Here is a 26111-nt window from a genome sequence, read left to right as displayed (position 1 = left end):
TTATCATCCATATTTTATCACTACTTCGATTATTAATCAGTCCTCTATCGAATGACTGTGAACTTCACTTTAGGAGTTTCAACACGAAATCAATATTACAGTGGCTGTTAGAGAGGCGTGTTTGCGCACGAACGTTAAAATCGAATAAATAGTCGTCTGCAGGAAGACTGAAAGCAGACGTCACAATACACGACGACGTCGTGGTATCATAACACTAGAGCGCGAGCAAGTGTCAATTTTGATTATTGTCATCGTTCATCTGAGTATCGATAGTTCTGTCAAGATCGTTTGGAATTTCCACCGATGATCGACAAATCGCGTATACGTATTTCTGTGGGTGCCGTGAGGCGGCGAGAAAGGCCACCTCTTTAAATTAAAAGAAGGAATGACGCTGGAGAATCCGTTCTTTGTCGTCAAGGAGTAAGTAAAAAAATGATCTCCCTGTTGTATGAATTTTTAACGAATATTCTTCAAGTTTCAGAATTATCCATAAAAAAATCGATATCAATATCAGTGAAGTTTATGCACTTGTCAAGCTTTTGAATTTTTGTTGCTCCTTTTGTGACATTGATGTCGTATATATACATCAACCCTTTAAGAATAGTCGCAAACGAAATTACAAAGAAACTTTACTTTTGGTGTTTCGAAATAATTTCTAGTTGTTATAACTTTCGTTGAGAATGTTTTACGATAATCCATTTATTCTGCATCTTATCTTAATATACATGTACATACGTTATAAACACCTCCCTCTAATCTGAACTTTTTATATGTATTATTTTGTTCGCTGAATTTGTTCAACGTTTGACTCGTTATTTTTATCGGGAATAGCGTTGAATCTTTTTCCGCAATAATTTTAGATTAAATTCATTGCATTTTTATGTTTTTATAATTCGTAGAAAAGCATATTAAATTTGCAACATTCTATTAAATGTATCAATAGACACTTTTTTTTATTTTTTAGTATTTTTATTGAAAAATAATTGAATTATTTTTATACAATGTTTTCATATTTTAATGCGCATTTAATAGACACAACAAACATAAAGTGACAATGTATAATCGATTGATATTTCTTATCAAAAAAGACTTTTTATTTGATATTACCTATAACTCATTTCCCAAATTATTTTATTTTTATATTTAATAAATACTACTATTTATTACTACATATGAACTATTAGAAAGAAACTTTGTTGTATATTTATTACAACTAATTAAAATTTCACATGTACAAAATTGTATTAGTTTGTTAAGTATCAAAAACAAATTTCCTGATATTTAAAGTACTTGTTACGATTACATAACACTTGTTAAGTCAAAGTGCTTATATTTATATAACATATTTGTGATCAACTATTAATTATTAACGACGTTGCAGTGCAAGAATTTATCGTTTCCTTCTTAAATATGAAATAATTTTATTCATTTTATTCCTTACAAACAATAATAGTTTGTGTTATTTATTTACATGTATTATATTATTCTATATTATATATTCTTATATTTTAATGTATAATTTATTTATACTACTAATATAATATTTAATTAATATACTCATTATAATTTTTTAATTTATAATATAAATAATATCGCTTATTTGTTTTGTAGCGAAGTTTGCAAGGCCTTAAATAAAAACCGCGGTTTATACGGGCGCTGGACGGAATTGCAAGATGTTATTGTCACGAGCTCTACCGTGAGTGGGGGAATCCCAATCTCACGTGACGAATTGGAATGGACTACCACCGAATTACGAAAAGCCTTACGCTCGATAGAATGGGATCTCGATGATCTAGAAGACACGATCTATATCCTTTGATATACATCTATACATTACGAAATATATGATATTAATTCTTTCAGTATTAAAGTTTAATACTAGAATGGTGTACTTAAATAGATAACATGTGCATTTTTTTTTAAATCGTCATTTATTTATTGAAATTTATATAAAATTAATTGAAAAATGTTCTTTTTAAAATTTTGAATTTTTATATCCATATGCTATATTTCCCTTAATGCACTATATGTGTGACTATACGTATTGTAGAAAAAAATCCGACAAAGTTTAAGATAGATAACAAGGAATTAACGGTTCAACGAAGTTTTATCGAACAAACGCGAGAAGAAGTTAAGGTAATACTTCTTAGATAATATTCAATGTTTATATTAATTAGTAGCTTAATTTAATATTTTCGAAAATGTACAATATCCGACCGAATGACGTGTAAAAACGTGCATGACATGACTGCTTGTGGAAAAATAAGAAAATCATATAGAAAACAATTTTTTCATTCTGAGATTAGTTTTTGAGAAAATCGAGTTTCAAAATTTATTAGGTATATTTGAATTTGTATATTTGAAATGTTATTCTAGATGCGAAAGTAAGCAAAAAATGTAAAATAAAATTGTTCCATTCGAAGTTTAGTTTTCAAGAAAATAGAGTTTGAATATGTTTAATTAAAAATCGGTGTAGTAGTACATGCGTATGATGAATTATCAAATTTATTTTTCTCGAAAATAAGACGTCTTATGAAAAAATGTTATTCTATATTTTCACACATGAAACGATTATTTTAAATTTGTCCAGTCCGGAATTAGCATTACTTAAGTATACTTGATAAATTCTCAAACTCGATTTCCTCGAAAACTATGTTGAGAATGAAAATATTTTATTTTATACTTTTTTCTTATTTTTCCACAAGAAATCATGTAATGCAGGCTTTTGAATATTATTCGGCCAAACTCTATATATATGTATATATATATCGATCATATTACTAATTTGTTGCAGACTATGAAGGATAAAATGAATTTAAGTAGGGGTCGAGATCGCGATAATACAGCCAGACAGGTTTGTCGGATTTATATACTATTTATATATATTTGATTATCTTTATAGTTTTTGTCATCTATTATCGTCTTAATTGTTTAGGAGCATTCAATGAAAGTACCAATTATAGTTTAAAAAACATCACGAAAAATATAAGACATACATACATGTGCTTATTATATTTTATAATTATATAACTACATAATTATAATTATGTTTATCATTTGTTAAATAAAAATAATTTATGTTATCATATTTTATATTTAGAGTTTGTAACACAATATATTAACTTCATAGATGGAATTGAAAGTAATTCATACAAATGTATTTTCTTTTATACGTTTAAATTTCGCTCGCAAATTACTATCGTATACATTGCGACACCTATATGAAGTTGTCAAATTCACCGATAATGTTGATAGTGATTATTAAATTTGCTTGTTTGTTCCTTAACGCTACAACTTTTCTATTGCTTTACAAATAAGATACTAGCAATCGAAATTACTGAAAATAGAAAATGGTTTATGCGGTAAATCAATATTTGATATCATGAGTGTAATTCATAAGATAAGATTTTTGTACTACATTAGTATAATTTACATGTACTTGTCAAACGATTATTAAATATCTTTACATCAATGTGTACATATTTATAGCTAATATATATGAGCTATATTTTTAATTTAACAATTTGTATATTCATATTTTGTTATTTATCGCAGCCACTCTTAGATAACAGTCCTGCTCGAGTTCCTGTCAATCATGGTACAACAAAGTACAGTAAATTGGAAAATGAAATTGATAGTCCAAATAGGCAATTTTTGGGAGACACGTTACAACAACAAAATGACATGATGAGGCAACAAGATGAACAATTAGACATGATAGGTGAAAGCATTGGAACGCTTAAAACAGTATCCAGACAAATTAATACTGAATTAGATGAACAAGCAGTGTAAGTTTCTAATCAGTACTATTTAAATTTATCGTTACTGATAATATTACTTTTTAGTTGGTTTTTGAATATATGTTTTCAATTGTTTCAGTATGCTAGATGAATTCGGTAATGAGCTAGAGGTGACTGATTCTAAACTTGATGCAACAATGAAAAAAATGGCCAAAGTTCTTCATATGAGTAATGGTAATTATAATAATTACATTCCTGCTCCTACTACTGCAACATCTAGTGTTTCTGATCTTGCCTCTAAACCTTCTTCTCTATCATCCTTATCAAATACAATAACTAATTGTTTCTTATGTTCTGGAGATTAAATAGATATTTTTATTATAATTTTACCATAATTATTCAGTAATATTTATAAACCATGTATTCTTTTTGCTTGAGCATTTTCTTTTGTTCAAATTTATTTACAACATTTGGCTTTGTTATTGATACCTAATTTTTATGTGATACAAAATTAATAATTTTAAACATTTACTGAAAAATTATGGAATTGTGTAATGAATTTAATAATTCATTTTGTCTTTACAATAACATTGCATATTGTGATTATCCATGAATAAGTCATTTCCTATTCATTCTCTTCATTAATTTAAGCTAATTTTTAGCACTATTGCACTTATTTTTAATGATTTGATTTTTCTATTAAATATATATAGAATTATACTGCTATATGATTATTTAGAACGAGAAATTTATTGGAGAGTAGAAGTCTCATTAAATTGAAGTTACTTTTAAAGCAAAAAATTAATAAAATAAATAGCATTTATAATTCATATATTTCATATAATGAAATAACCATTTTAATTTCTTTAGTTTTTTATTATTATATTAAGTATGAAATTGACAAATTATTTATTATTTATCAAATGATTAAAGTTTTAGTAAAACGATAATAATAAGTTAAAACATGTTATAAACATGAAATAAAAGTAAAAATTGATACTTAGTAGGAACTCCCACTTAAATTATAAAAGATCTTTCTGTTATTTTATTCATCATTTTTATTATAATAATATAAAAGGAAAAATTGAAAAATTTATATTTTAATACTCATCTTTCCATAATCTTCATGCTTTTCTTACACAATATATTCAAACATAAGATCTTATAAATGTTGTGTTAACTTTTATTCTTATCATAACAAAAATAATCAAAAACAAAGATTAATTTTTTAATGTAAACAGTTGTTGAAAATCTATGTATATAAAATAATTAGTATATAAATTTATAGTTTTTAAAAAAGTTATATATATTTAAATTTAGTAAATTCTCTCTAAAAGTGTAGTATTAAAATGGACCAGTTGTAATTTCAGAACAATAGTTAATTTTAAAACAATACAGTTCAAGTATTTATTTACATAGCACGATAGGCACTAAATGGTAGCATGAAATTCAATAGCAACATCAGAAAATTAAAGAAAGTTAACATATATCAACAAAATATAAATAAATAAACAAATTGTATATAAATACCTCAGTATATAGGAATTTAAAAAAGTAGTTCAGATGAATAGAGAAATGTTAACGTATTGCCAAATATTTCAAAACATGTATCAAAGCAGGAAAAGGTAGCACAAGTAATTTGTGCCTGAGAAAATTTTAATGTCATAAATTTATAGACAAATATATATAGTATACATATATACATATATACTATTAGAAAAACATTTTCAATAAATTTGGAAACTTCTGATACTTCTACTTCCAATGTACACAACATGTGATATTAATATATTGATTAAAGCGTAGACAAAAATAGTTTAGGACCTGGTAGTGTGAAATATTCATACCATATTGTGAAAGTACCAGTCAGTTTATGTGTGTAATGAATGTAAATGAAAATATAAAGTTTGAAAGAAAAGTGTTGAAGAGAAAGAAGAGAAAAATGTGAAAACAATTATTTGTACGTATGGTGATTGTTGATTGATTGTTTCTCAATGCGAATGAGATTGTTCATAAGTACTATAAAATTTAATGACTCCAGATAATCTGAAGCTCTCTCTCCATTTTAAGAAAGTAAAACATAATGAAATGAATTGAAAATTAGAAATTGATACGTTTATTCATTGTTAGAAGAGTGTTGATAGTATAATGTTGTGAATTCATACGTAAAAGAGAAATTGTTTATTCTAGTTGTACTTAAAAATTAAAAGAAAAAATTATACCTTATTATTTCACATAAATGACCAATTGTGAAGACATACTGATAAATAAAATTTGAGACTTTATTTATACTGTACATGTTACTGTAAAGTACCACAAACTCCTACCCGCTAAAACTATTCAAATAATAATTACAACAATATTATATATGTATAAGAACTCGTTATATATTGAATTCTGTGTTTGAGAGATAATAATGAATATATTTTTTCATTAAATTTTTGTTGAAACCAATTTTCAGCACTTTACTTTGTTTATTACATTCAGTTTCTCTAATACTCATATAAGTAAGCAATATAAAATCTCTCAATCATGGAATATGATCTTTTTCACTTAAAACATGTTTATAAATATGTCTTATAGGTATGTCATTTTTTCCTCATTTTTTGCTTTTATATGTTTATGCGAAAATAATTTTTATTCATGCGTTTATGCAATTTCTAAACAATGAATATATATAAAAATTATTATTTTGATGCTTCTGTAATTTAATAAATGTTACAATTACTGCTTGTTATGTATAAACAACTCAAACTCAAAATATAATTTTAAAAGGTATTTAAATTAGTTTATAATATTGATTCTTTGCACTTTTAAAGTATTGAATGGATATGGCAAACATCTTTCAAAATATGTAAAAGATTAAATCTTAATAACAAATTTATAGCTTAATATTTAAGTGCAGAGTATCAATGTAGAAAATATAGTGTTGTTATAAAATGTTTGTTGAAGAATGCATGTTGAAAATAATATACAATATTTACTGTTTGAAGAAGGGCCAAATATATAAATATTAATTTTTCTTATATAGTATGCCATATATGACTTGTTTAATTTTACCGTTGTTCAATGAATGACGATAAAATCTCTTGATTCTGACTACTTTTTTTATAAGTGACGCATGTGATGTTACTTTCCGTTTGTTTTAGATCGGAGACAATGGGTAGCCATTGGAGTGTTGACCGCTATATTGGTGTTTCTAATAATTTTATTTATAATTAAGTGAATCTCGTTTAATTTCCTAGTTTCCTTAAGAATTTATTGGTTCTTCTTCATAGCATTTAGACGAATGTGTTAAATTCTGTTTTAATAATGAATTATTAATAGCGATATTCTATGATCCATTATAATAAATATTTACAGTTATTACATTTTTGACAGGATAATTATGAATTCCCTTTCCCAATTGCAGGTAATAACTAGATTGAAATATCCAAGTATTTTATACATATTATATTGATTTCAACATTTCACAATATTTTAATCTATCTTGTAGGTTTTGGTAGATGATATATTAATCTTGATATATTAATATTTGGTTAATAATTAATAACATCATATTACATACTCTCCGACATATTGTTTATTTTGTATTCATATTAAATATGTATCAATATTTTTATAAAAATGTTATACACATATAAAATGTTGCATGATGATACATATTATAAAATACATTTGAATTTCCGTTTTCCTTTCGATTTTAAAAATGTTTTCCCAATCTTTAATATTTCATAAACAAGTTATACAATGTATTACATTCAATTTTGTATATTAGAAATTAAAACAATTGCCTTCTTTCGGAGGAACTTTTGAAGCTTTCTTAGGACTTAAAAGGAGACTAAAAAGTATGGCAATTACAATGAAATGATTGTATATAGATACTATATACATGTTTGTACATACGTACAAATAAGTTGTATTACAAAAATGTTGAATAAATTGAATAATGTAAATGGCCTGGTAATGATAACGGAAAGATATGTCTACTATATGAAATCTTTGGTATGATGATCATTATTTTAGTCGCTCGTATATATAAGCACATGGTATTAATTTTCAAGAAGAAATGCAAAATCACATTATAAATGATGTGTTAAATAAAATGATTTAAGTGTAAATACACAAATATCATGCTGCTTCTGTGACGATTCACTAGTATAATATTAATTTTATCATAGGTCTGTAATCAAAATATGATTTATAATTTTTTAAGATAGTTATAATGTATAGCATACATTCTTATTTCAGAAGGATATATAACTAATTTTGCAGCTATTATTTTGAACATATTTTTATGCTTATTTTTTCCTTTAGTGCATGTAAGGCACCTCTAACGCTATGAAATAAACTTTTAAGTATAACTTTATATTGTAGTTTAGGGTTCGAGTCGTACACGATTGTTACAGATGGCAGGCAAAACTTTTCTTATATCATCAATGTTCTCAACTTCCATTCTTAGTCTACTGACCTCATCTTCATAATTCTTTACCCACTGTGTTTGCAAATTTTTTGCATCCGTTAAATTACGAATTCTTTGATCTAGACTTGCAGCTACAATTTCCTTTTCAGCTGCAGCTAAACGTTCTTCTAACGGATTTAAATCAGTATTATCTAAAATAAAGAAATTCAAATTATAGATACTAAAATGTGATGTTTTAAATAATGAATTTAATCTAAAAAAGGTACAGATAAATTTAAAAAATTTGATACAAAACAATAACTTACCAATTTCCGGTAAATTTTCAAGTTCTTTTATTATTTCAGCTACTTCGGTTAGAGCTTTATCGAGTTGTTGCGATGCTAACGTTACATTAATCTTAGCTAGACTAACTTTATGATTTGCCTAAAAATGATTGAATAACATTGTAATTATATTATCGTATAGTATAGTTATTACAATAAGTGATACGTGCAACTAATTCCTTACTTCGGTTGTAATATTTGTATCTTGCCCACTTCGTTTCTCGTATTCCTTCATCATGGAATCTGTAATATCAACTCTTTGATGTAATTTTTCAGCTTCGTTTCCTACACGAAGTGCTTCTATTTTAGTTTTATTTGCTTCTGTTCTAATAGTGTTCGCTTTTTCACTAGCTTCCTCTGCATGCATCTAATATAAACATATTTCGTTTTCAGCGTATAATAAATTATATTATATATTACATATGGGATTAACTGTACTAACCTGAGCATCTTGTGCTATCTCACGTGCACTTTCGGCTTTATATTCAGAACCATCTAATATTTTTTCAGCTTGTGAAGCTTTCTCCTTGGCATCCATGATTAATGATTCAATATTTTTTATATCTTTTAAAGCATCTTGGGCTTTAACGCGCTCTTTTTCTACTTCAGCATGAAATTCTAAAAATAATATTATAATTGAAAAAGACATCTATTTCTCCCCCTTTAAAGAAAAAATATTATCATTAATAACAATACTTGATATGATATGTACCACCCAATTTCTGTAATGTTTCCTGAGCTTCTTTTAAAGTCTGATCTCCTCGTTTGACAGCATCATCTACTTTTTCATTTGCTTTATCTAATTCGGCTACAAGTTCGGCAGTAGCCGCTTGCTGATCTTGTACTGACTCTATTAACTCCTCACTCTTTCTTATTTTCTCTACCATTTCATTTATAAGATTTTCGTTTTGATCTAACAACAATTGTGCTTGTTCTTTCAATCGTAATCCCTGTAATGTATTTTATCGTCAATATTTAAATTATTTTCGGTAACAATAATAGTTGTCATAGTTTAAATTTACCTCACTATTTACGTCTTCAACTTGATTTCTCAATTGCTCGATGTCAACAGGTGGAAGTGCTAAGTCGAGAATCAGTAAATCTATTGCTTCTTGCGAAACTGCGGATGATTTAGTGGCTGCTATGCTGGTAAGATTTTTCACCTCGCTCATACGATGCTCTAGTAACTCTAATTTATTTTCTAATCCTCTAATATCATCACTAAATACAAAATAAATTTTTAGAAGAAATACAATACAGATAAGATGATTTCAAAAACCATTAGTATAGATATTGGTAATAATTACGTTATTACCAATATTCTAAGATAAAGTAAATAAGTACATACGTCATGTTAGAATATTTTGCTATAGTTTTTTTTGCGAGACTATAAGCTTCCATTGTTGTATTTCGTGCCTGTTCTGCCAGTGCATGAATCTTTTTCGCTTCATTAACATTTCTGTGAAGTTCGGGCAATATTGATTATGAAGAAATATTAAAGGTTTATAAAATTATATTACTTACAATTCGGCAAAGAGACGCGCGTCTTGCGCGATTGAAGTCATTTGTATATTCTGTTGACCAACTTGATCCGCACGTGATTTCGCTTTTGATAATGCAGTTGCTCCATCTGTGGCTAAATAATCTTCTGTATCCTAAAATTTAATATCTGAGTTGAACATTCAATTTTATAAATTTCGTATAATATCATATCAATATTATTCTTACGGTTAATTGAGCATGTATTTTATCAAGCACTTTTTCTGCTTCATCAATGTTCATTAAACCTTCCAAAGTAGTTCTATGTGCATCAAAAGCAGTCAGGTTCACAGTTTGTGCGATTTCTTCAATTTCATTCAGCTGATCACGTAATTCATCAAGTTGTTCCACCAACGTTTTATTTTCATCTAAAATATTTTTTAAATATAATCTCATTTAAGAAGTATGAATTATTGAATAACTTATACTTACTACCAGATCCTTGTTTGGCAATTTGTAGAAGATTCTTTACTTTATTTTGAACATTTTTCAATTCTTTTTCAAAGTCCGAATCTTTTATAACTGTCGGACTGCTGTTAATCTTTTTGAGTGTATTTCCTAATTCAGCTAAGCGTTCTCTATGGCTATTCACCGCAGCTTGAACAAGATTGTAACAATCAGGACAATCGACGCATCCATTTTGTCTGTTATGTTTGTTCTCTTTACAACGATCACAGCGTCTTCCTTCTACATTGGGGAAGCACTATAATACAGGATTAATTATTCTAATAAATGCATACAAATTAAACTTTCCATTGTATAGTGTAACATTTTATAAACTTACTGGACACTGTCCACTAGCGTCACATTGCAGGTCTTGAGAACCGATATTATCACAATCACAAGGCTTGCATCCTTCTCTACTGAATCCATATTGATAAGAAACACATGCATCACAATGTTGTCCAGTAATACCAGGTCTACATTCACATTGACCAGTAACGGCATTGCAGGTACGATTGTAAGATCCTTCAGCATCGCAATTGCAAGGCGTACATCCCTAAAAAATATGTGATTATTTAACTTAGGCGAACAGTAATTATCATACATTACGAAACGATTAGCCGATTGAAATACCTCTCCACTTAGAATATGATAATATCCTTCTTCACATTTATCACAATTTCGGCCGGTTACATGAGGCTTGCAAGTACAATGACCTGTTAATTGTTCACAAGGTGCTACTCTACCATCGCTGAGTTCGACTGTGCCTGGCGGGAAACATTGGCATAGCTTACATCCATCTTCTTTACGATCAGACAATGCGTCTCCGTAATATCCTGTTAAATGTTATAAACATCGTTATTTATAATTTCAAAAAAGTACATGAAATATATAACAGTTATATTTTACTTACCTGAAAGACATTCTTCACAATGGAAACCAGCTGTATTATTTACACATTTCAAACATTCACCAGTTTCGTGATTGCAATTTCTTACAGCGTTCAAGTCGATATTGTTGTTACAATCGCAAGGCCTGCAAGCTATACCCTTTTCAGGATTTCCGAAGTATCCATCCGAACATGTTTCACATCTAGGTCCTAAAATAAAAAATGATATAAATAATAAAACTATTTAAAGACATTGTAGGACTACTCCATACGTTTGCCACTAGAGGTCCACTGACGCTAATGCTTTCTCGCAATCGGTTGTTCTGACAAGTTTCCGATAAATACGTTTTTCAATACGACTTCTTCTATCCCTGTGTCTAAGGAAGGGCCTGTTAGTTTATCTTATTAACAAATCCACTAACAAGCCCGGAACGAAACGCTATTTCCCTTAAAGAGATTATTATTCTTACCTGTTCTACCCAGTGGACATTCAGAACAAATTGGATCAGGATTATTGCCAAGTAATATACAAGGCCCATTGTCAGGACAAGGACATGGTTTACAGTCATCAGGTGTACCCTTTAATGGGTGACCGTAATATCCACGTTTACATAATTCACAATTGCTACCAGCCGTATTATGTTCACAGATACACTGTCCTAAAATAAATCGAAAGATATAAATTCTCAGATTCTAGAATAAATTTCTACATTAATCTTCGTTATAAATTCACTCTAAAAAAAGTACCAGTTTCAGCTTCACAAATATCTGCATGATTATTGCAATTGCAAGGGACACAAAGTGCGAAAGGACCACCATTAGGCGGATCATGATGGAATCCAGGTGCACAGGATTCACAAAATTGGCCTACGTAACCATGCGGACATTGACAATGCTCCACCCAATCAGCGGTTTCGCCCGCAGCTCCACGGAGGGCCGTCTCCAATTTAACATCATCTAAGAATCCTCGACCTGTAGAAAGAAAATTAAATGCATCAGTAACTTCATAAACACAATTTTATCTACGAATCTTAATTAAGATACCTTGATGCGTATAGGTGCCACGAATTTTAATAGCTGTTAAGTTCGATAAAATAGACATGAAAGCTCGAGAGGAAAGGCGAGGTTCCCAACCATAACTAGGATGTTCGTGCAATTTGAAACGATATTCATGTGGCTGAAATAATTTTTTAATAATTAATAACCCATTGATATGATTCCTTCGCTGTCTTACTTACTGTTACTGAAGGTAAATAATTATTTTGTCCAAAAATTGGTTGTGTAATTTGTTCTCCATTTCCTCCCTCGAGGATTATATCGCGGACAGTGGGTGCTGGACCAGCTTCCCCAATTCTTAGTGTAAATAATAAGTCTTGGTTATAAGATGCACGTTGATCCCCGAGGAATCTATCTGCATTTTTCATCAATAAACAGTATGATATATATTTGTATAAGTGAAATATAAAGCTTTATTGTGCTTATATTTTCTAAAAATTTTATTCTTTATAGTTCTTATCAAAAAATGCAAAGAGTTTATTATGTATTTGTTTTTACCAGGAGCAATAAAATATGCATTGTCTCGGTCCAATGCCGTGGCATATATCGTTTGAGTAAGAGGATCATAATGAAGTGGTATCGGGTTACCAGCCACGGTAGCTTTCCATCGTTCAGTTCCTCTCACAAACATACTCTCAATTACAACTTTAGAATACCCAGTCGCTGGTCTGCACACTGAGGAATGTCCGTAACAGAAGCATGGTGTACAACCGAATTCATTATCCATTGCAAGATTGAAAAATCCCGGTTTACATCTATTTATAATAGAAACGGTATTATTACTTGGTTTTTTATCTTTATTATACACGTTATGCTGTTAAAAATATTAACGATATAAATTTACTAACACTCGACATCGCTTCCCTTCAACATTTTCTTTGCAGATACAAACACCATTAGTGGGATCACAAGTTGGTGCATTCGCAAGGGAACCGGCTGCGTTACATTCGCAAGAGGTGCAACCGTATGATCCAAAGTTGTAATAATTTGCTGCGCAACGATCACATTTGTCACCTGTTACACCAGGTTTACACTGACATTTTCCTTCGCTGTTACATTGTAAACTTCTCGAACCTGTAAAATGACATCGAATATTTATTCATTTTTTATTTTTAGTAAATATAAAAAGTTTAAATTATTTTAAATATTTTAATCGATTTTTTATAACTTTTTTAAAAATATATTTCAAATCAATTAATAAATAATAAAAAACTGTCAAGATCGGGATGGCGAAGAATGCAACAATTTACCAATTTCGTTGCAGTTACAAGCAACGCAATAACTGTCTTCCGGACGCTGATAGAAATTCTCCCTACAATGTTCGCAATTCGCGCCATCACGATTAGCTCGACAATCCAGGCAGTGACCACCGTGACCAGAAGCCTTGTATAGTTCCTTATCGAAGAAGCATCTCTCTGAATAACCATTGCAGTTACAAGCTGAAAAATAAGGTCATGATACAGATTAAGATAAAATTTAAACAATAATGAATTGCTTGTATATGTTAATAATAAATAATGATAGATTAATATAATGATAAGTAATATTATAAAAAATAATTTTGATAGTGTATTATTTGTTTTAATATGAATAATAACATTATCTAGATATTTACTGGATCCCGAATACCACGGAAGAATCCCGTCCCACCGTGATGAAGTACTAATCATCACATTCACAAGTAATAAACATCCGATTAATCTCATTTTAGACGACCAGTTCATTACACAATTTATAAACAAAGAAAAAACGAATAATTTTTCATAATTATTACCACTCTTCATCAAAATTTGAAATTCATTTTGAGAATTAAAAATTGAATAAATGTTCTTATATATTTTTAGTAAATGATCCGCAAAAATATAAAATATATAAAAAATTGTTTAACTTGGTACAACATAGTTGCAATAAGTTATAATATATACATGTTTAAACATTGACAAATATAAATTTTTTTAACAATAAACACTGTTTGTTTACATTGATTCTTCTATAAGAAATCGTTTACTATAATTACTAATGACATTTAACGATGCAATCTAATGACGTTTTGTTAATAATAAGTAATATATTTGATTGCACTGAATAAAATCAAGACCATCTTGATTTCTTGTTTGAAAAATTCGCGTCAATACACGATCTAATCAACGCGATGTAATAAATATCTGCTTGTATCGTAGTATCTTGAGCACTGAGCCCGCGATCTACAGAAAAGCTGCATTGTGTGCTCCTGTATTGCCAACAGTCCCCACTTCAGAACAAGCAATGAACGTAAAAGGTAAAGCTGGTTAGGTAATGCCAACGTGATCATGAACGCGAACTCTCTTCGACTGCTTGAAAAGGTGATACTCGCAATACCGAAGAAATTGTTCTCCCTTGTATAAAATACCTTCATATTCGGTATAACAATATATGCCAATATATTAGATTTATAGCACGCTATTCTATGTCGATCTGTGTTACAAACAAATAAATAATTATCAGTGATATCAATATTAGAGCTAATACGAGATATATCTATATCATAGAAAAATTAAAAAAATGTAACAACAATAGAAGTTCTATTTGTTAATTTTATGTTTTGTTGACTTTTTTCAATAAACAACTGATGCACTTAATAAAAATCTTTTTTTTTTTCTTATTATCATCTTCCGTAATAAGCAAATGCTTCTTTTATTAATGAGATGACATTGACATTGACAACATATGAATTCTCTTATTACGTACGTTTACTAGATTCTAATAAGAGATAAGAAAATGGAGCATAATAACAGATTTAAATAGAAACTAAATAATAATACGATTATCATTTATAACAATCGTATTATCGTACGAGTATGTTCTAGTCACCGAATATAGTACCTGAAAACCCCCCGTTTGAAGAGCAGGTTTGTCAAGGCCCACCTACACACTGGCCAGGATACTGACCCTTTATTGAAGATATTCTCTTTTCATTTATACCCATGATATGCGTGTGTGCGTGTGTATGTGTGAATAGTTACACACGTGTATCTTCTTACTTTCTGCTAATTCATTTCTTAAGGATATTTCGCAAAATTACGTTATATAAAGCTATTCCAATACATACGTTTACATTCGTGCGCATCTTTAGTAGTGGCACGTCCCCACGGTGCATCATTATAAAAGGGCAAACACTCATTGCAATCTGGGCCAGCAGTATTATGCTCGCATCTGTAAATAATTAAATTTTGTCTCTTTCAAATTTGTAGTTGAAAATCATAATATACATATAATAGGTGGAGGAATTTAATGAAAAGACTGACGTAGCCGCATTTGAATATTTTCTTCAAATCTTAGGTATATGAAACGACACGAAAACTTTTTTATTTTCCATATATGTACGCATTTCCCAATTATTGAGCGAAAATTTACAAAATTACAAAGACGTTTTCCGTGATATTTTATATCCCACATATTATTGATATTTAATCATTTTTAATGAGTAATAGTATATTGCAAGAATATGTATCTCCATGCATTATCTTACCTACATACTCTGCGAGTTTTTCCATCCACGCTGGTACTGTTTACGCATTCTCCAGCGTGGCCGTTGCAAGCGCAACGTGCTCCAACGGCGACGTCAGCGATCGCATAGTAGTAGGACTTTAATACATGATCATCGCCAAAAACTTCGTCTCCAAAAGTGTTTAATCTATCCAGAGTGATCCTCAAATCCGTTGCTTGTACCCATTCCTTAAAACGAGGATAGCGTTCGTCATTTACTCATTCTAAGATGTATTATTTATAAATCATTTTGTTATATAGATTTATATAAATCAAAAGTGAAATCTTTATATGATCCTTATTAAGCAGAGTCACTGTTAATAAAGAAACGCGAGTTCAGCGAGGAATTATGAAATGATAAAATGAAAAGTGTACCTGCAATGCTGGATTAGTTTCGAAATTATATGCCGAAGGTCGACCTTCTAGAGTGGAAAATGCAACAGTACCCTTGGTCAAAGGCGATATATCGGAATAGTCGGAAGTACACAATACTCTGGTATCATCTCCCCGTACAGTTTCCTTTAAATCTGGTAAGTCATATGTATCTCTGCAGGTCGCAGAATAGAATTGGAAAGGTTCCCATGGCGACTTTTCGTTCTTCCTCTTATAAATACCCCAACTTTCTGGACGCGGCGACTCGAAAAGTGCTCTAACGTAAGTTATATCGAACGTTTTGCCTATAATTATTTAAAAACACTACATATGAGAAAACAAGGAGAAATGTAAAATATAGCCACATAAATATTTATTATTATCATTATTAGTAGTACATAATATCAATATCATATAATAAATATTTATACATATATATATATATATAATAATTAAATATTTTTTTGAAAAACGTGTTTTCAACTATTTGAATGATTGTTTGAACGATATTGAAATTATTACGAAATAAAGGGATTCTACGCCACTGTAATTCTTCACTGTAAAGCCAGCGGGGTGCAAGTGGCTGATTCTTTCCTAAATGAACACGTGGTACACAGACAGAGATTCTATGTTCTTCACGTGTTTAAGGAACTTCCACTATTATCCGGATTCTCGAGACATGCTGTTAAAATTAGTTCACGCGCGTATGGTAAAACTATTTCATGATAAGGATCGTTTCAAAATGTATAACACTATCAATTTTCAATAGAGGAAAATGTCGTAGTGTTGTAGAAGTACGAAAAGGTATCTTCTAGCGGCATGTACAATTAACAAATGCTGAAGACGCAACGTTAGCATTTTACTTTTACAAAAATTTGTATATTGTTATCTCTAACTTTAACAATAAATATTTAAATAATGCGTTCCCTGTTTACACGAGAAAATAACTTCAATTTCGCGTTAAATTTCGATAGCAACTTTCACAACTATTTTTAAAGAAAATTTATAAAATATTATAACGGTAAGTAAGTAAAGAGAAAAGCTTACAAAATAAAATATTAATACAGGAATGAAGGCTCGCTTACATGTATATTTCTCCATCAGTTCGTGGTTGCGAGAATTATCTCATCACACACGCATCCTCATAGATAAGGATGTGAAATAAAAAAAGATTAAAAAGGGAGAAATAGAGAGCTACAATCATTGAGGACGTGTTAAAAGTTCATCGCAAATACCGATGAATGAACTGCCTTCCTCTATCTATAGTGTAAGATTCATCGACATTATCTACTATAATTCCGCCACGAATGGTCTCAATTAAAGCGATCCAAACCACAGCCACGTTTGAATTAAACCACAATACTTGATACATCGCGGGCAAATTTTAATACGCTGAAACGAACGTTTTATTACCATATCATACATAATGAAACTCATTTATTTTGAACTCCATTTATTGGGAAAAATTTGTTGGTTAATGGCCGTCCACACGAAGTCCTGTCCATTGAATTTATTTATCTGAGCGTACATTTCCATTATACGAACGGAAAATCATAAATTGTGGAGAAAGCCAGTGTATTCTTATTATATATATGAACTGGTAGTTTCGCAGAATTTAGATAAATAGAGCTCTACTATAATTAATGTAGCATCTAGTATGGCATACCTAAATGTAGTGTGAGATTAACTTGATTTGGATATTCGATACCCTCGAACATTGTTTCTGACTGCCACCAAGTTGCATTGTCGTTATTGTCGTGATCGGTAAGGTATAAAGCCTGATGATCTCCGTACTGACATATCTCGCAAGATTTCTTTTGGACCCCAGTCTGTTTACAAAATTCTGTTGGCCGATCTTGACCACACGTGTTCGTTGCTTCCATAAGTACGTTAAATGCCGCATTCTCAAAAGGTGGTATACACCTCTATAACACATTGCATTTAAAATCATTTCAAAATCAGTTTAAAAGAACCGCAAATTTTTATCGAAACATTAACAAAATTTTCTTTCTTTTATAATTGATATCTTTTTTTACTGCATAGGTTTCTTATCCTCATGTTCCCAAAAATAAAATTTCGACATTTTTTTCCTGGAAAAGAAATTTCAAATTTTTTTCTTGAAAAAGAATTTTTGAATTTCTTAATGTTCTAATTCTAATTGCTAATGTACTATAGTAGCTCACACAAATGTTGCAAGGCCACCTAGGATGCTAATATTCACATTTCCGTCCCAAGTCGTTCCTACAAAATTATATTTCCTACAGAATTCTTGCAAGGATATATTATCGAAAGAATCTTACTACGTAAATATTGAATTGTACTACGTAAATATTGAATTTTAACACCTCTAACAACAAATACAATAGGATGACGTAGAAAATAGGATGAAATATACAGAATTAGTATTTTAGAACTTTTCCGTTCCTTAATACTTAGAGGGTTTATTCAGTTTTATCTCTCCAGCTATCACCGAAAGTTGATGTAACTTCGAACCTTCGCTGTGATAACCTAATGTAGTAATATCGAAAAAAGAAACCGAAATTCTGATGACTAAGAATAAACAGCAGACTGCTCGTATTTATGTTCCTGGAGTAGTATAACTATGGAGAGTGATAAACGCTTACAAAAGAAATCTCGAAAAATTCAGATCACTATATTGTATGGAACATATAAAAATGCATTATAAATTAACTAATTAACTATATTTATTTAATACTATTTAAGTATACTATTTAAGTATATAAGAATCGAATATAACGTCATTTAACGTGTATTACAAATTATTTTTGTTTTACATCAAAATTTTTCAAAATTATGTTTGACAATCATAAAGTTTAATAAAAAATTTATATACACTGTCGGTTTTATTTCACAAATATAATAAATAATATATTAACAAAAGGAGCACGAACCTGTGGTTTTCCACTGTCATCGTAGCATTTATCTTCGTCTCGATATTTTGGAAATCCACGGTATAAGTCGTCTGAGGGGTCAGGTTCTGCAAATACTGCCACCAAGAGGATTGGAATTAACATTAACATCTTCTTATGTCTTCCTCTAGTCATGTTTGAACCTTTTTCGATGAGTCTTCTTTGTCGTAATTTCGATCCACTTTTATTCGGCAGAGGTAAATCCGTCAAATTCCCACTTTTTTGAATTTTTTTGAAGATTAGAGCGAGCACTGATTTTCGATCGGGCCCATCGACAAGGACACCCCCAACAATAATTTTTTATTTTTTACTGTTGAGACCGCATTCCGCGAATCGCCTCTTATCTACCTAATGTTCATTAATCTTTGCATTAGCTCTCAGAGTCGTTATTCGTTCTCAGTATATTGAACTTGATATAAAAAAAGTTATATATAACTTTTATAAGTTAAAGACTATTATCATATTTATAATTTATATTTTTAAATTATGCAATTTTAATAATTAAATTTTTACAATTTAAGTAAGATATTCTATATCCTATATTCTATTCTATATTTATACATTTTTCTATTAAAAATGAATCACTAAATAAAAACTTAAAAAGAACGGTGAATAGAAATCGCTCAACATAAAATTACCACGTAAAATAAAGACGTTATTAAAATTGTGTACGACAATTTCATAGACTATAATATAAGTAATAAAATCGTCTAAACAATTTTTAATTCAAATTAAACTACTTCTATAATATCACACAGGTGGCGTCTGTTTGAATAAAATCGAACACCACTTTTCACTTTTTTCAAAAATCTTAAAAATTAAAATATTATATTTAACGATACTTCGTTTTAAAAATCTAGGAGATAAATATGCATATATTCTCTACGAATACAAGTTTCAGATCATGAATCATGAACCGCAATTTGAATAAACACTTATAAAGTCATAATTTAAAAAGTTAAATTGTCGTTTCATACATTTGCACAATTTTATTAAGTATAAAAGTAAAACTTTAACAAAAAAAAATTATTTGTCTTTAATAATCTTTTACTAAAGTAGCAGTAAAATTTCGACATTCACAATCGTATAAATCACAAATTTGCCGCGAAGTGTTCACTAGTACTTTGGTCAACAGAATTCACACAAGCATCGCGAATTTTGAAAACAGAGAAATGAATTCTTATTCTAACCTCTTCGACCGACGGAGAATTGGAAAACCATGAAGAAAGCCTCTCTTCATGCAACAGCTTAGTGAGAAACTGAACGGGAGGGAGTCCGTGAGTGAGGCTGTGGGAAGTCGAATGTGCGGATGCCAATGTTTGTGGTGGTAACGTGCCGCCACTCCTGGTAGAAAGTGTAGGCCAAGAGAAATGTAACGACCAAATCGTTAGGGTTACATTTTGCATTTTATTATTACTAATATTGTATGCAAATATACAATAACAAATAAGGCAATAACATCTTTCTAGATTTTAATTTTTGAATAAGAAAAGTTCGTTTAAGAATTTGAAAAAATATATTCTCTTTATATATATATATATATATATATATATATTTATATATTTATATATATATATATATAAACATATATATATATAAAAACATATATATATGTTTGTATGTAAAACATATATATATATATATATATATATATGTTAATTTAGAATGTTTGGTTAAGAATATGATTTATAAGAGATTTTTATTTTTGTTAGTTGAAGTGAAAATTAGAGATTATTTGTTAGAGCTCGTGACCAGTATATCTTGCTAGAACGGAAGTGAAAAAGAGATTACTCAGGAAATGATGACTTCTTTCTACTATTATCAATATTGCACTATAATATACTTCAATTTGTTGTTTTCAATTTCTTTAAATAGGATATGTGGAAAAGTAGACTTTTATTAAAAACATTATTATAAAAATTTGTAAATAAAATTGTGTTAATGAGAATGAATGATTGAGGATAACAATAAAAAGAGACGAATACTAAATTTATAACAAATACGATGTGTATTGACAAACTATTTTATGTATAAAAAAATTGTACAATATTTATAATTCGATGTTTATCACTTAGAAAATACCGACAATTTAGACTATTATCTTTTTACCAGGAAATGGGAAGTGATAACGCAAGTCCACCCATGCGTTTATATAGTTTTTTAATCAGTAATCGTTTCACTGTCATTAATGTGATTTGATTCGCAATTGATAAAATGTTCAGTTAATTTATAAATGAATACAAGCATGTAAGTTTAGTATGTTGGATGAAAATAATAAAAAACTGTAGGAGCAATAGAAAATTATATTCGTATAAAAATATAAATGTATGATAAGATATGTTTTTTCTTTAAGACAGTCTTTTACTACATTTATTAGTAGTGATACTAGCATATTATTAAATGTCGCTGAGTTCAAGTAGTATGAAGAGGTACATGAGTTATTATTAACATTTATATATACATAAAACAAAATTATATGTATGTATGGCATTAGTTATCATCTGAATTATATTTCCATAACTGTTATTATGATCTTACATGTTCATTGAGTATAACTTAAACATACGTTATATTCATAAAAAATTACATTATGTATATAAGCGTATGAGATATTCCTCGATTTTATCTTATAATCTAACAATAAACGCTCTCATATTCGTGAAATACGATATGGAAAATTCTATTCCTAACAGTCAATTTCTTCAACATGAAATAGACATATTAATAATATTTATCAACGTTATTATTTGTTTCATCATAGACAAATGTGTCTTCTTTTGATGAAATAAAGTCTAAATTTTTTGATGATTAAAATATTATTTTCAAATTCATTTCGTTAAATCGCGTACACTACATGTTCCCATCTAAAAGTGTAGAAAGGTGTACTCTCAAATCTCGAAGATTTCTAAACACGTCCTCCGCAGGGATTTCTTTTTGGTTCCCATCGTTATCATGTTGAATAAGAATTGCATTCCATTTTGCGTCTTTAGCACCAATGTAGTCATTATTGACAGAATCGCCAATATGTATCGCTTGTTGGGGACTTATGTCGATACTATGTCGTTTCTTTGTTAACCTGAGCGCCTCGTCAAATATCAAAGTATCTGGTTTCTCCACGCCGAAATCGTAGGATGTTAAGACAAAAGAAAAATAAGAACGTATCCTTGTATCCTCGAGTATCGCTTCCAATCTCTCATCGAAATTCGATATTACTCCCAAAATCAGTTCTTTTTTTCTAAGATAGTCCAGTAACTCGATAGTGCCTGGATACTTGTGCCAGCACATACTCGTGCCATAGCATCTTATCAAACTGTTAGCAACCTATGGGTCATAACGATAAAAAGGGTCATCGATAGTAGGTATGAGTTTGGGTTAAATTCTTTCGGTAACCATTTTTCTCTTTATTTTTGATACTACTTCCTTCATCTTATAATATATATATTTTTATTAATCACGGAAATCCAAAACTGAAGTTAATAAGAATAAAAATATATTCCTTAGATATAAAATTAATAATAAAATAAGATAATAATGAAATATAGATGATTTGTATTCATTTAAAAGGTTCAATCTTTTTAAACGGTTTTTAAGTTTAATTCATCCTTAAAAGTATTAATTTCATTTATAATAAATAACACCTTTAAGCCATATCTAGATATGATTAATACTTTCACAGAATATAAATGTGTATATAAATGATCGTTTGTTAAAAATTAAGTGTGAAAAAATTAAATGTGAAAAAATCAAATAAAATATTTGTTTTATTCGTTTCATAGTAAAATATAAATTTCCGACATCGTGATGATTTTTATCACCTTATCTAAAGTAGCATCCGAAATGTATTTATGTTGATCCTTAAAAACACTATGAACTAGTTGCCTCCACCAATTTTCCCATCCGATGCCTGTGTGTTTCCCATAAACAGGATGTTCTAGACTAAGCCTATGAAAGCTGTTTTTGAAGCTTCGCGCCAATTTGCGTCGATCAAGTGGCAAGCCGTGCTGAGAACCAATTTCGACGTAATCCTCCAATTTCGTCATCAGCAACGTACCAGTGACATCGAAGGTTATTAATCGCGGTCGGATGATCTTTATCATTTTAAAATTTTATCTATAAAGGGAGATACACCAAATATCTAGCACATTGCTCCTGTGACAACAGTATGCAACCAAAAAAATAAACACTTGTTTCACGTCACGAACAGTACTACCAATCTCAACTTCGCGTAACAGAACTTTTTTAACATTTCCAACGCCACCGGAAGTTAACAATAAAGTTTTTGGAATTTACATATTTTTAATGTATTTAACGTATGAAAACATTATTTTGATATTACTTCGAACGATCTGATCTTTTTATATGCATTTTGTATGTATTGCTTTATTGTAATATGTTGAATAATTATAGCTCTACATTATATTATGTGATATTTAAAAATCTATTTATATCATAAAAACTTAAATTCTATATATAATTATGTAAAGAAATTATATCATAGTAACATTTTGTTTGTAATATTATAGTTATAAAATATTGATAAATTCTTATTCATGAAATTTATAAAAATGGTTTGACAAAAATTGTAAGTTATTTAAAAAGTAAGATGAAAATATACTCACGTATGAAACAACAATATCGTGAAGAAACACAAACTGTACAGTAAGGGCATTAGCAATGCTCATGTACCTCGTGCAGAAACCAGAATAGGTATGACGACTATTCTCACGCCGTTTATCCGTTAACACGTGATATATTCCTGAAGGAAACGTGATACGGATAATATGCACCTATGATATATTTCTACCATAAATTTTAGATTAAAATTAAGTGAAATTAGAATAATTTTAATATATTATAATATAATATCCTTTCGAATCATTAGAATAGTGTATACGTGTACATGCACTTGTAGTAATCATTTTTGTATAATATTTATAGTGTTTATGCTTTAAAACACGGTCATACAAATAGGTCTAGACACTCGCTAGAAAACCCCGTCCATCTCTTAAATCGAAAAAGGTCTCATTTTGCGTACAGACAGAGATGAGTAGAGTGTCTCTGTCTCTGTCTGAGATATTCATAGCATGAATAGAACGCGCAGAACGAGATTTCTTGTCTTCCATGTTGGTATCTCACGACTCAATTTTTCAACAATTCCTTCTATGCTTTCGGTATATGAATGTCAAAACCTGTTTGTATGACCCTGCTAAAAGATGACTTATGTATTATATTTGTTTTGTATACTTAATAACTGGAATACTTGAGTAATTGAATAATTATAATTTGCTAAAACAAAGGCAATTTCGAAAGGCAAATTTCGAAGTATATAATAGGTATTATACAGAAATTGGCAGATTTGTATAAACCGCGATGTTAATTCTTTAATGCTTAAATTTTTTTGTATGAATTCATATCCCCAGGATATATTTCATATTTTCTGCTTTTGTGACCGAGTATGGAATAGAAAAAATATTTTTACTGGAATAGGGAGGCTTACATACCTGATTGTGCAAAAGAATATAAGAGTATAACAATTAATAATAGCAAAAACAATAACAAAAATAATAAAAACAAAATAAGATTCAAAGTTGTCGGAAAGAAATAGCTATATAGAAAAGAAATTCCCGATCGCTGTCTGATTAAAGACTAAAAGAATAGATGCGAGAAGCTAGCACAAAAAGCTGCTAAAATTATCATCGTTTATTCATCAAATATACAACACACAGCGTTAGGAAGGCAATATATATATATTCTTAACATAAAATATCATACTTAAAGTCATAGATATCATTGGATAAAGAAAACAAGCTGCCAGAAAACGAATGTATAATAAATTTGGCGTACTAATGTATTAATGTCAGTATTAATAAATTAAACTGATAGAACTCATAAATTATCTAAATTTTATCGAAAATGCATATTTTATACGATGCAATGATTCATGAAAAGTTGTATAAATTTTATATATAATATTTTAATCAATATTTAACAATTGGAATAAGTACATAATACTTCTCGCGTGATTTTGTTTATCACGCATTAGATAAAAATGTTCATTTAGTATGCAATGTACACAAGCATTATTTTATAAGATGCATGTAAATATATTATATATATATATATATATATATATATCATATCGTAGATATAACGTAAAAAACTTCCATTATTTCTATGTACAGTTTTACGTATTTATGTATTATATATAGACGTGTAAAGATATATATAAATTACAAAACATTATTATTTAATATCTCTAAGGGTAATGACAATAATATGTGCTCCTTATATTCTCTATTGGTACGTATGGAAAATTGTAAGATCTTATTGCGGTCACTTACAGTTATTTTGTATCGGGAAAAGAAATATCCGGGGGAAGTTTGGCCATTTAACGATCTTTACGCTAATAAAATCTAATTATTGCGCGCGTATAGTTTTTTAGTCGCCCTATCATATACGCATTTGTTTGGCTTTGATTCCGTGATTTAAAAACTTACTTTTTATCACTCTAATTACGCGAAAATTATGAAAATATCCCATTAGTATTGCTAATTGGTTCGTATAAAAAATAAAAAGTTAATGATTTAAGAATGATGTCTTAGAACTTAAGAAGAATGGTTTAGAACTTAATTCGTAGAGCAGGGTTTCTCAAACTCTCTGGTACCGCACCTAACGTCATGAATATTTACGTATGCATTTGTTCGATTAAATTTTGTTTCTGCTCCTTTGTATCTTGCTTCAAATTAGAAATTTTTGTTCTTATATTTTTCTTTTTTTTTTTTTTTTATTATTAAGTAAGACACGAATACAAAGAATTTCTACAAAAAACTATCAATATGGATTTATATATAATATTTTGAGTAAGCATTT

At 29.2% G+C, this 26111-nt stretch overlaps 3 protein-coding genes across 6 annotated transcripts; 1 reads left to right on the top strand and 2 right to left on the bottom strand.

Annotated features, from left to right (window-relative positions):
• The first annotated feature begins 103 nt into the window (after positions 1 to 103).
• Positions 104 to 7109, top strand: LOC117210253 (syntaxin-6). 2 transcript variants are annotated; one of them, XM_033453077.1, is made up of 7 exons: positions 105 to 420; positions 1612 to 1808; positions 2042 to 2136; positions 2795 to 2854; positions 3556 to 3788; positions 3880 to 3974; positions 6890 to 7109. In XM_033453077.1, exons 1-7 carry the CDS (start codon positions 386 to 388, stop codon positions 6964 to 6966), a joined length of 792 nt encoding a protein of 263 aa, XP_033308968.1. In that variant the 5' UTR covers positions 105 to 385; the 3' UTR covers positions 6967 to 7109. The 2 variants fall into 2 exon arrangements, with proteins under 2 accessions (XP_033308967.1, XP_033308968.1); XM_033453076.1 differs by lacking the exon at positions 6890 to 7109 and having other exon boundaries at positions 104 to 420; positions 3880 to 4105.
• A 488-nt stretch (positions 7110 to 7597) lies between these two features.
• LOC117210249 (laminin subunit gamma-1) lies at positions 7598 to 24885 on the bottom strand. Of its 3 annotated transcripts, XM_033453065.1 has the most exons (28): positions 24743 to 24885; positions 23861 to 23997; positions 20432 to 20585; positions 19224 to 19589; positions 17978 to 18236; positions 16315 to 16616; positions 15923 to 16128; positions 15503 to 15606; positions 13665 to 13853; positions 13263 to 13488; positions 12913 to 13169; positions 12597 to 12769; positions 12403 to 12535; positions 12106 to 12330; positions 11829 to 12017; positions 11383 to 11568; positions 11103 to 11305; positions 10810 to 11025; positions 10458 to 10728; positions 10215 to 10393; positions 10011 to 10141; positions 9835 to 9945; positions 9509 to 9707; positions 9199 to 9436; positions 8929 to 9104; positions 8671 to 8853; positions 8469 to 8586; positions 7598 to 8354 (listed from the first exon to the last, which is right to left on the bottom strand). In XM_033453065.1, exons 4-28 carry the CDS (start codon positions 19374 to 19376, stop codon positions 8119 to 8121), a joined length of 4863 nt encoding a protein of 1620 aa, XP_033308956.1. In that variant the 5' UTR covers positions 19377 to 19589; positions 20432 to 20585; positions 23861 to 23997; positions 24743 to 24885; the 3' UTR covers positions 7598 to 8118. The 3 variants fall into 3 exon arrangements, with proteins under 3 accessions (XP_033308956.1, XP_033308957.1, XP_033308958.1); XM_033453066.1 differs by lacking the exon at positions 20432 to 20585; XM_033453067.1 differs by lacking the exons at positions 15503 to 15606; positions 15923 to 16128; positions 16315 to 16616; ... (3 more) ...; positions 23861 to 23997; positions 24743 to 24885 and adding an exon at positions 14030 to 14230.
• On the bottom strand, positions 21234 to 23563 carry LOC117210254 (rhythmically expressed gene 2 protein-like). Its single transcript, XM_033453078.1, has 2 exons — positions 23057 to 23563; positions 21234 to 22562 (listed from the first exon to the last, which is right to left on the bottom strand). The coding sequence occupies exons 1-2, from the start codon at positions 23336 to 23338 to the stop codon at positions 22092 to 22094; spliced, it is 753 nt and encodes a 250-aa protein (XP_033308969.1). The 5' UTR covers positions 23339 to 23563; the 3' UTR covers positions 21234 to 22091.
• Positions 24886 to 26111: the final 1226 nt, after the last annotated feature.

Source organism: Bombus bifarius, unplaced genomic scaffold, assembly GCF_011952205.1.
Source record: "Bombus bifarius isolate JDL3187 unplaced genomic scaffold, Bbif_JDL3187 scf7180000008199, whole genome shotgun sequence".
In the NCBI taxonomy this organism is placed as follows: domain Eukaryota; kingdom Metazoa; phylum Arthropoda; class Insecta; order Hymenoptera; family Apidae; genus Bombus; species Bombus bifarius.
The sequence above is the reverse complement of the archived record's forward strand: the minus strand, read 5'-3'. Positions and strand labels throughout refer to the sequence as shown.

Coding starts and splice junctions, on each gene's coding strand:
- LOC117210254 (XM_033453078.1), bottom strand. CDS start 23,338: ATGATAAAGATCATCCGACCGCGATTAATAACCTTCGATGTCACTGGT. Junction 22,563..23,056: donor CGGATGCTACTTTAGATAAG/GTGATAAAAATC, acceptor TATGACCCATAG/GTTGCTAACAGTTTGATAAG.
- LOC117210249 (XM_033453065.1), bottom strand. CDS start 19,376: ATGACTAGAGGAAGACATAAGAAGATGTTAATGTTAATTCCAATCCTC. Junction 11,569..11,828: donor ATGTCCACTGGGTAGAACAG/GTAAGAATAATA, acceptor TTTTTATTTTAG/GACCTAGATGTGAAACATGT. Junction 11,306..11,382: donor TTGTGAAGAATGTCTTTCAG/GTAAGTAAAATA, acceptor AACATTTAACAG/GATATTACGGAGACGCATTG.
- LOC117210253 (XM_033453076.1), top strand. CDS start 386: ATGACGCTGGAGAATCCGTTCTTTGTCGTCAAGGA. Junction 2,855..3,555: donor GCGATAATACAGCCAGACAG/GTTTGTCGGATT, acceptor TATTTATCGCAG/CCACTCTTAGATAACAGTCC. Junction 3,789..3,879: donor GAATTAGATGAACAAGCAGT/GTAAGTTTCTAA, acceptor CAATTGTTTCAG/TATGCTAGATGAATTCGGTA.